At 38.0% G+C, this 11,431-nt stretch overlaps 1 protein-coding gene across 3 annotated transcripts in view; it reads right to left on the reverse strand.

Moving 5' to 3' along the window:
* LARP4B (La ribonucleoprotein domain family member 4B) overlaps positions 1-10,501 on the reverse strand; it is a 38,934-nt gene extending 28,433 nt beyond the window's left edge. The window contains exon 1 of one of the 3 annotated variants that reach the window (XM_008629663.2): positions 10,367-10,501. In XM_008629663.2, coding sequence (XP_008627885.1) covers positions 10,367-10,447 — 81 coding nt within the window. In that variant the 5' untranslated portion in view covers positions 10,448-10,501. Of the gene's footprint in view, positions 1-142; positions 3,542-10,366 lie in introns of those variants that run through there. The other 2 variants (XM_017728923.1, XM_017728924.1) reach the window with 2 other exon arrangements.
* Between the last annotated feature and the right edge of the window lie 930 nt (positions 10,502-11,431).

The following is an 11,431-nucleotide window of genomic DNA, read 5'->3' on the forward strand; positions in this document are numbered from 1 at the left end:
CATTCAGTTTTGCAAAGGAAAGGGAGTCCTCAGGTTCTGGACAAAATAACAGCTATTTAACTAATGAAACCACAGTTTGACTTGGCTTAGTCAAACTTACAGCTTCAGCTTTAAGAGCAAATCACTTCTGCAGAATACTTACAAGTTCATCTTTATTGTGCCATCCCCAAGTGCCACCATATTCTGGTGCTAGCAGCTGATACGGGTATGTTTCCATTGCATATGAAGCACTTGTTAAACTTTCAGGTTCATTCTGGAAGTTTTCATTAACTATACACAGTCTGTCATTCTTCATTGTATCACTAGAAACTGCATTATTCCATAAAAAGCCCACCAGATATTCACCATTACCAGAAGGAACTGTGTCAGAAAGCTGCTGATGTCTCCAATCAGCATTGCCAGTCTGAAGATTGATGAAATGTGACCACATTTCAACGTGGGGATTTTGTCTGTCCAGGTCATAGGAGTGCTCCTGGTCACTTGATCCATTTTCCATCAGATCTAACACGCACTGCTCTCTGCCTTGTTGAAATCCAGCTGCACCAGGAGAGGCACTGGGTATTTCATAGGAAGGAGTAGCAGCATATTTATCTACCTGCTTTGGGTCAACACAAACTCCAAGCTCTTTGTTTGAGAAAATCTTGTGATCTGGCTGCATCTGTTCCCAGCTTGTGGTAAAGCCATTCATCTCAGTATTTAATATATAACTGGTATTTTTCAGTTCAGTAGTCTTGGCTTCCAACTGCTTCAAATTCCCCCCGGTAAAAGGTTCTAGATTCCCAGCTGATAAACCAAAACCAGTGAGGTTCTCCTTTGAGTGGATGCTGACACACTGGTTTACTTCACTGTGCTGAAGATTACATTCATTTACATCATACATACTTTTTTCATGAGTTTCTAATCTCTCTTCAGTAAAAGGCCCAACAGAAACTTGTGTGTTCCCAACCTCTGGCTCTGGACTGGCACAGCCACACAACTCAGACTCTTCTGCTGGCTTACCATGCTCATAAGAACATGCATTTTGACACAATAAAGGCAAAAGGTTATGGTCTTTATTTAAGAGCTTACTGGTATCTTCCAGATTTTTAGCATCATCTTTTAATTTTACGCTCTCGTACATACAACTGTCCGTGGCTGCAGGTACAGTGGAGTCAGAGCCAGCATCCTGACTGTCAGCCAAGCCCTTATTGCAATTGAAGATGCCTTTATCACAATCAACAATGTTAGCATCCAGATTCTGTTTTACATTTTCTGCCTTGTTATCAATGGACTCATTTAGCTGACCTTCAAATTCTGTCTGTTTTACAGATTCTACTACATGCCCAGCTATTTTGGCTGGCTCAGTCTCTGCACTCCATTGATTTTCCACTGTGTGGAAGGAACGTACATGCTGTTGTTCATCTTGTCTACAGGTCATGTCTATTTTATTCATATTCTCACATTCCACAGACACAGAAGAGACACTGGTTTTGTTATCTGAATTTGAGTATTTGCATACTTTACCTTTATTCCTTGGTGGCTCTTGTGAAACCTGACACTCTAGGCTGTTTTCCTTTAGGAACATTTCATCTGTGCTTGGATTATGTAGTTCATGAGATGTCACAATGCCATCACTTACCCCTGATCTAGTTCTGCTCAAGTTACCAGCTTCCTCAAGCAAGTCACCTTTCAGTTCAGTGGCACTCACACAGACATCTTCCTCCATGCCACTGAGGTTTAAAGCTTCAGATGATGTCTTGATTTCAGTGCAACCCTTATTGGGAGTTTGAAAATCAGAACCTTCCTCCAAGTTTAGCTGCATTTCAGTCACGTTCAAAGCTTCACAGTTATACAAAATTGTACCTGTGCTTTTCTCTCTCTCTTTCAAGGATACTTCAAAACTGCTGTGATGTTCACTAGAGTCTGGTGCAAATATTTGGCTATCACCATATGTTCTTTCAAGTGTGTTCTTTTCCACATTTGAATTTACTTCGCTTTCTGGCTCTAGAAAGCAGACTTCTTCAGCAAGGTTTTCTACATTGTCCATTTCATGTAACTCTACTGATAATTTAAAGTTACCCCCTATGTTCTCTACCACCTGTTTAGTATTTATTTGCTCCACAACACTTGAGGGATGCCTACTTAAACTAAGTGGCACAACATCAGAATGATTACTTCCCTCAGTTTTTTCTGAATGACGTACCCCAGTGTTTACCAATACACTGGAAATACGATCACTGTTTTTCACCTTTTCTGAGTTAGGGCTGTATTGGTCCTCTCCAGCAGCATCCACAGGCTTTACAGAATCACAAGTTGTATGCAGTGATTCATTCCAACTGAAAGCACCAGCCCTGGTATACACCTCATCTTGCTGATTCTCAGGGATGATTTCATTGGACACTTTTGCTCTTAAGACATCTGTTACTGTACTGTCAGTATTTAACCTACGCACCTGACACCTGTCAGTCAGTAAGTTATCAAAAGAACATTGGATATCTAGGCTACAATATTCCTTTGTATCCTTTTTCTGCATGTTTGATCTATCCTCTTTTTTATACTCAAACAGTTCTTTCTGTGAATTAAACTTAGCTTCCACTTGTGCCAATTGCTGCATTGGAAATTCCTTCCCACTGTCTAGAGGTCGTGCCATGGTGCACATTCCTTCATCAGTAACAGCTGAGTTATCTATGTCTGCTGCAGTCTCTTCATGCACAGTAGCTGGCACCTCTTCATCCCCTTTCAGATCTTCGGCATCTACAATACAAATGCTGTAAAACTCTTTGTCTTTCACATTTTGACTGTTGTCTACATCACGACAGGAAAATGTTGGAGACATCTCTCTATATGAACTCGAAACTTTCTGTAAGCTGTCACTCTTGCTGTCTTCAACATTTACGGTTGTTCCATTTTGCCTTGAATGGTCACACATAACTGCATAATCCTCCAGAGAATTTCTATTTAAGGAAATTTCACTCCGTAAGCCTTTGTCTACAATGTCTGGTACATGTGAATTAGAAATACAATCAAACAAGCAATCCTCTTGTGCAGCCACAGTTTCATTATTAATATTGCTATTAATATTTTCTATATTGTTCATGTGCTGACCATTGCTATCAGATTTTGTAGGTGCTCTTTTTTTAATAACCCTATCTTTCTTTTCTTCACTTTTCTGCAGATTTCTGTATGTACCAGAGACTTTCAAGAGATGACTAAAGGAATTAAAGAAGCTAAAAGGTCTGCCATACATTCTCCTAGGGCTGGCATGGGGAGCATTCCCCATGCCACTATATGATGAATATTTTGCTTTTCTACCCCAAAAGCCAGATTTAGAAGCCGATACTGCGCAATCATCGCTACAAACACGTTCAATGCCGACTGTTGCAGCTGCCCCATTAACTGTCCTTCCCACTGTACGCAGATCCTGGCTTTCCACAGTTCCAAAAATTGAAGATAAAGTTTTACTTATCCTTGACTTTGGTGCTTCCTCTTCCACAGATTTTTGTAACAAGCTGGTTTTCTCCTCACTTGTGCTATTACTCAATTCTTTACTGAAGCAGCAGCCCATGTTTAGTAAGTAGTGTCAGAGGGTCTTCTCATTGCAAATCACCTTCCTCTTTACACTAACTTTCTATGGCTACTGAGGAGACAAGCCAACACCCAACTGCCAAAAATAGCACACTTTAAAACCATGCAGGGGTTCATATGTCATTGCCACTCAAAGTCCAAATCACAGTTGCTGAGCAATGTTTCAGTATTTCATCATATACACTGTAATATTCAAACCAAATACTCCTAATGAGATTAGAGTCAGTTTACGAGTATTACCGTGTCTTGTGATCTTCTATTGTTTGATTTCCTAAAAAGTTTTATTCATCCAAATAATTAAAATATTTAAATAACATCTTTCAAAACGCCCACGTGTGCCAGAAACTACTGGTCTTCATACTTAATACAACTCCCACCTTCCATACAAGGATAAATGCATTCTGGCTTTACATGTTTAAATCTGACATGTAGATCAAAAACATTTTGGACCATTTTCTCCTTCTCCTCCCTTAACCCAGAGCTGAACTTACACCACCATTACTTCTTTAGGAAAAACAAGCTAAAGATAGATAAGACCTCATGTATTCCATTGAGCAGTCATTGTACGTTATCAGAAGCTAATTCTGTTCCAAGCCTTTTTTTTTTAATTTGTTATCTGCATAAAAAAAAAGAATACATAATTCCTCAGTGACCTACAGCACTGAAGGGGGCCTCAAGATTATTTACGCACCTCGTGGTACTGTGACAGGATTAATCATACTTAACCTCAGAAGAAAACTGTGTATACTTTTACTAAAAATTCAAAAATATTTAAAAAGTAATTTCACTGAATGCTACTCCTTCCATAAGTCCATCCTCAGTATAGTTTTCATTGTTGTACATATACAGACTCCTTCTGACCTTATAACAACTAAACGATTTTTATACACATGTATTTACATATTGAAATACTTCAACTACTGTAAGTTCTTGTAGTTGCTAATAAAAAGTGGTTCTGTTTCTTCAAAAATAAAAGCCCAATAAAAAAGCTTAAAATACCCAGCAATCTTTTTCTGCTCTAAACAGTTTTTCTTTTCTGCCTTTCCATTACCTCATATTGCTCAGACCTTCTCTCAAATTCACTGCTATTATTTCAAATTTGGACCACATACTTCAGAGAGCTTAGAGTGTACAACTACAGCACCACTCTGCTCTGTTACTTAAAAGATATTGAAAGTATGTAAGAGTGTAAGACAAGACAGACCCTTAAACTCTATTTCAAATGTTCTTTCATTTGACAAACATTGAACTCAGTGCTATTTTTCATTGGTTGTGTACCTTATGGCAACTAATATTCCACTAACTCTGACCATAAAACACTGCTGAATTGGCTAAAAAGTATATCCTCTCTTCAGCAAGTCTGCTTCGAAATTGCAAACTAAGATCAGAGGAAAACTACCCTCCCCCTACCCCTTATCCAACCCAGGAAGACTCCAAGTGCCTGCAGCTACACTGTTCCTAAGGATAGGAAGTCTGATGCATCATTGCTGCCATCTGCTGCATTTTTTTTAATTCTCCCATGGGACAAAGTTATTCAACATGCTTGGATCCAGACTGAAAACTATGCCAAGTCACTCCTCTCTTTAGCATTCCCTGGAACTGAGAACAGGGAAAGGGGGAGGGAGTTACTTATAATAGTTTTTTTGAAAAAATGCCACGAACAAACAATTTAACTGTTTTTAATGTCAGCTTAAAGTCACAGTAATACTTAAAAAGTTCACAACTATTCAGAAAACTCCCTTATCAGGTGAACAAATAGCAAGATTTTTCCCTTTGTGTTTTAACCATTACTAACTCGTGCTTTCTAGAGAGGAGCTAAGTGTCTTTAAGAGACAGACCACAGCGAAGTCCACTTTTCCAGTGCCTTAACAACCACTTCTCCTATCAACTAATGGAAGAAAAGGGGTGAAGCAGTTTCTGCCCAAGCAGAAACTTATTCCAGTTTTCCCATACCCTTCTCATGTGCAAAGGCACATTTTGTACTTGTTCCTTTGTTTTTATCTTAGGGTTCCAGGGATAATTTCTATTTTTAAGCAGTTACAGTGCACATTCATTAAGTCAAATTTCTCAATACTATTTATTTTGAGATCACAACTTTAAAAAAAAAAAGGCAACATGAATTTAAGCAGAAAATGCCACTCTTGTTATGCTACATCACCCGAGGCACCTTCTGGCTAAGCTAAACACTGCCACCAACTTGAAAAGCACTTAACAGAGTTCATGCTCTGCTACTTCAGAGCCCAACTTGGCTGGGGAGTAGGTTTTGGGTTGGTTTTTTTTTCCCCTTTATTCATGCATATTTTAGCTCTGGTATATTTCTCATCTACTCAAAGCCTAAACAGGTTTTCTGTCTCCATGAAACAAAAATGCACTGAAGCAGCACTTTCATAACCCGAACAATTGCTTTTTTTAATAGGCATTTAGTCCTATGTCCTTCACACACCTAGGCAGAAGGCAAGAAGTCAACATGCTTATTAATGTGAGTGTACTTATCCATCTTTTATTTCTCCATGTATCTGTTCTTTGCCAAGGAGTAAGGGTTTATCCCAGATATAGCCTTATAGGCCTAAGTTTTAAAACATAATCTAGATTTAAAGTTAAAATAACATAAATCAAAACAGTCCTTACAACCTACTGACATCTAACTTCCTTTACTCTTTTTCTATGATAAAGTCATGCAATTGTAACAAGTCCTGAAGAAACAGTGATTATGCTGCACTCCCAGGCCATACCCAATGCCATGCCCACCATCAGTTAAGGGAACAGAGAAGAGCAGCACCACAACAGATATTGCAGTGACACTACTGCAGGCTTCTTGGAAACAGCTGGTCAAATTGCTTAACTTTCCTTCCAATAGATCATGGTTAATGGACTGCTAAGAGTTTAAGTACACATTCAACACATTGAAACAATTAAACATGAGCATTAGAAGTCATCTACAGGTACAAAACTATTCTTATGGCCTATACACTTTTCTTATGGCCTAAATCTAGAATACCATGACAGAAAGAGCAAACACCAACCAGTACTGATCCTTCATGATGCTGATACTGTATACGTCCAGTTTAAGGTCTAATTCTACCATTGCTTGTTTAAAGCTAGTCGTGATCTCTTGAATTATTGTCTCATTATACAAACTGCTACTTAACTTTAAATTGGCACATACTGCATGTAATACTGTGTATTGTCAAATGATCTGAGGATTATACGGTATACTGAATTTTCACTGAGTACATGGTCCTGTATTAAACTAGTAAATCTAAGTTCCTTTTTCTTCTGAGGCTTATTCTTGAATGGACTGCAAAAGGATTTTTGCACAACAATCTAGCACCAATAAGCCTGAGACATCCTTTTATAGTACTTCCTAAGGAAAACATTTTTGGGAAGTACAATTCAGTGCCATCTTTCATGAATTTCTAGTTATTTTTCCTCTGCTTTGAACAATGGTATGACTGAACTTGTATTTACAGTACCTATAAGCATTGACAAGAATCTGTGTACCACACAGATTTGAATTCCCATTAGCAGAAACCCACAGCAGCACCAAATTATTCAGCTAGGGAAAAAAAAAGGAAAGAATGGGTGATGCTCATATTGCAATCAGACAGCAAGTTTAAATAGCCCCACTGTAACATCCTGCACTGGCACACACATTTGCAGAACTTGCTGTCACTTTGAAGACAAGAATCCCTTCTAAAGTTCGAATTTCCAGATCAGGTCTTCAATTTGGCTAATCAAGGAAAGAAAATTCTTCGGTCATTGCAAAGTGCTCTGAGAAGCCACACATTCAAATGTGAGCATGGCAGAGGAAGAGTTTAGGCTCAACAAGCAACAAAAAAGACTGTGCATACCTTTAGCATTAAAGGTCAGTTAAACTCTGTCTGGCAGAGACAGGACATACAAACTACCTCCACCATGGGATTTGGGTCTTGGCCTCTTGTCTCAGAGCAACCTCTAATTTTTAGCAGGAAAGAGTTACTATTGAAAAGGAAACACAGAAGTGAGTTAAAATTGAGTCAAACATTTCTTAAACACTGACTTTCCTGGGTCCAGCCTAACAAGGGCTTTCTCAGAAAGAGTAATTGTCAATCAGGATACAAACAGTCCATTGACAGATGTCACCTGAAGTGACAAAGTCCACCTCTAGGTTAAAGAAGTTGCAAAAACAGCACATTTAACTCCCAAAGCTATGAAAACCATCAAAGTTAAGATTCTGCTAGCATCCTCTAAGTTATGTATCTCCAATGTGTAAGTCTAAGCTACTGTTGAAAGAAATCCATGAAGATCCTCAAGATGCAAATTTCCTTCAAATGACTTGTGTGCAAAACTATCAAAATTCTGCTGTTAAATACTACTAAAATCAACTCAAGAATAGTTGTGCTGGAAATGAACCACACTAGGCTAGTGACTGATCTACATTATGCATTAAATAGCATAATTTCATAGCTACTTCAAGGGAGAAGAAAAGACTGTTTCCCTCTCGATGAGGTTAAGCCTTTGAAAAATGTTAGTGACCTGTGTATCTTTAAGCAGCAACCCTGGAAAGTGATTTCTGAAGGATTCCATCACAACATCAAAACTTGCATTTTAATTTAGTCACTATTGATTACCTATTCAAAATTACTCACAGTAGAATGTGTTCAGTTTTGTTCTTGCCAAATAACAGAATGACTAAAGTTATAATCAGAAAAATTTAATTATTGTTCTAAGAGAAAAAAAAAAAACACTTTATATAACCACTTCAGATTAAGAACTAGCCTACTACTTATTTCCACAGGATCTACAGAAGTGCATCAAAATTCCCCATAGAAATTTTGTAACTTTCTTCCTGAACAAAAGCATTTGGACAAGGTATATCAAGAGATCCCAGTGGAACAGCACAGCCAAAACAGCTGGGAACACAATTCAGCACATTTCTTGTAAGTCTATTACAAAAAGACTCCTAGAAACTTCACTAGGTGCCATGGCAGTATGGCCTCATATCAAATGTACACTGAAATAATGATCAGCACAAACATGCATCTATGTCTTTTTGCAGTGTAGCCCTCTGATCTCAAAATAATTAAGACACAAGAAACACCAGGTGATTTTCACTTCACCTTGAGTATATACTTGCTAAAGGCAATAGCCAGGATTACAGAAGTTTTTCTCCTTCCTATCACATTCATGGAAAGATGCAATCTTAATGATTTTAGTTTGCTAATTTTTCCTGCACTCTGAAGTTTTTCTCCAACTACAGCTTGTTCCCAAAACTTGCAAGTGAAGTCCTGAAGCACTGGCAAAAATCAACTCATGTAAGCAAGGCATTACAGAACAGACCATTTTGAAAACACCACTTTTAACAGAATATATTGGTAATTATGCTCCTACAACATAATGACCTTCTGATGCTGTGCATATAAGAGTATCATACTGGTATAACTTAAAACTTAATAAGCCACAGGTCTCATATTTTTCAGATAAAATATTCAGCCAAAGAAAAGCTTTAATCACATAAGAACAAGTTATTTGAAATGTACCATTACAGCACTATAGATACATTCCATAGCATCTAAATTGACACCAGCCTTCTCATGAAAAGAACAGTAAGGTCTTCTGAAATTTAAATAAATGGTTACTCTCTTTCTCCAAATATGTAGGGAAGAACAGGAATTAAGATTTAGATCCTATTTTTTCTTTTTTTTAGTAAAAATTGTAGTATGTCAGATTAAAAGAACTAGCATCCATATGAAAACTCATCAAATTGCATTTAATGCTAATGCTCCTGATGAACTGCAAAGACAGTTCCAAGCTTTTGAAGGAAAATCTGCAAACCCCTCTTACTCAAGTTTACACACTGGTTTATCGGCACTAATGCCAACTTTTAGATGTATGGCAGAAAACCAGGTTTAATTTTTTCTTCTACTGTCAAATAAGTCAAAATTCACACCTGAGAAATGTAACAGAGAAGAGAACTCAGGAAAAAAAAGGGGGGAGGGGAGAGGAACAAACAAAAAGTGCACCAGCTTGTTTAGAAAAGCACATGTTTAGAGTTTTTCAAAATGCTCCTTAGTGGTTGCTGCAAGGTAGGTTGGAAGCAGGAAGCATCTGCTGCTTAGCACAGCACAAGCAAAGTGCCTGGCAGAACACACAATGAAACCAAACCCTTCAAGATGTCCTCCCAATATACAGTTAACAAAGATGAAAATTTTAATATATTTGAATATAAATCAAGTACTCAATCTTCTTGAAGACATATGTAACATTCACTGCAACATATACACACTGTATGATACTACTGTACGATGTGCCAAAAGCATCCCATACAGCCACTTACTGGATCCTGCACAGCAGCACAGAAACAGCAGCACGTGCCATCTGGCAGAACTGACTGAGCAAAATTCTTGTTACAGATTGCAAACTCCTGCTTGTATGGGTTTGTGCTTTTTTCAATTACACATACATACAAACTGCATTCCCTGCATTTTCCTCACATGGTAACGTGTGAGCAAGAACCTAATTCAAGATTGGTGATACAATTCCTACACAGCCTAAAAAGCCTTGTACCTTAAATGGCTGCAAACTGCCATAGGTTGAAGTTTATGTAAATCCCCCCACAGGGCTGAAGCAAAGTTAAGTTGAGGTTCCTACTCAAAATGGAGAATTACCACCTCCAACAGCTCTGTTCTAGCTGTTTAATGTTGCAATGCTGTCAGCCAACTGTCTTCTACAATGTTCTGACCTACAATTTTGATTAAGACATAGTAAAAACAGTGTTTCATACAACACTTACACCAGGGGAACACGCAATTATAATACTTACTAGATGAGAACCGTCCTTAACTTCTTGTACTTGCTGCACCTGCGGTTCCGCCACAACTTTAGTGTCCTGATCAGAAGTCATGAGCTGTCTGCTTTTTGGCTGCTCAGAGAGAACTTTACTGGTCACCTTTGTAAGCTGTGGAAATAGGAAGACAAAAGATTCTGTAAGTGGTTGCTGAAATTCCCAAGAACCCGCAGCCACTCCAGACACACTACCCTGATTCTGACCAAAGGCCCAAAGCGCTTCCACACAATACAGCCGGGATTATGCATCCAGAGAAAACAGAAGATGAGGATAAAGCAGATACACTCAACCAACTGGTCACTGGTTGCCTTGGGATTACAGATGAACACTTGCCACAGCGCTGGGCAGGGAAATTCCTTGGGAAAGTTTCTTTTGATTCTCACCTTAATTATTCAGACTGGATTTCAAACCGTGACTTCTTCATACCACCTGGCAGACTCCACTCAGTAAGAAACATTTAGTCACAAACTAACCCGTCTTCTAACTAGTTTGATGGTCACTTTATCTTTGCAAAATTTAAGCAGCATGTTACAACAGTTCTCCTGGAGTAGTAATGCTGAACCAGTTCTTCAGCTCTATCATCCCAAAATCTTATTGTATTTGATTAAACAAGTAAAAAACTGAGTAGGCTTGAAAGTCTGACAGTGACTTTACTGTGAAATTTGATGCTATTATTTAATATTGTTATTTTAAAAAGAAAGTCTTTAAAAAACAATAAAAGCTAATTTAAAGCATGAAGTCTCAAAGTAAATATTGGGGTGTGAAAATCAGGCTTTTTAATTTTTTCTTTTCTAAAAAGATGCAAAATGCTTTTTTAGTTTCTTATTCATACGGAAATTCCAGTACTGCATATGTAACAATGCATGAGAGAAATGTATTGCCTTCAAGTTGGCGACACCAAACCTCATACAATCTCCTTAAAATGAAAATGCAAAGATTTGCAGCACATGGAAGTTAATGGTATTGTTCCATTCTTTAGGAGCATAAGCTCCTTTTAGGCTACCTTGATTCCAACACTGGAGTAAAGAAGTCTTTGTTTCA

Source organism: Corvus brachyrhynchos, unplaced genomic scaffold, assembly GCF_000691975.1.
Source record: "Corvus brachyrhynchos isolate BGI_N302 unplaced genomic scaffold, ASM69197v1 scaffold52, whole genome shotgun sequence".
NCBI classification, from domain to species: Eukaryota; Metazoa; Chordata; class Aves; order Passeriformes; family Corvidae; genus Corvus; species Corvus brachyrhynchos.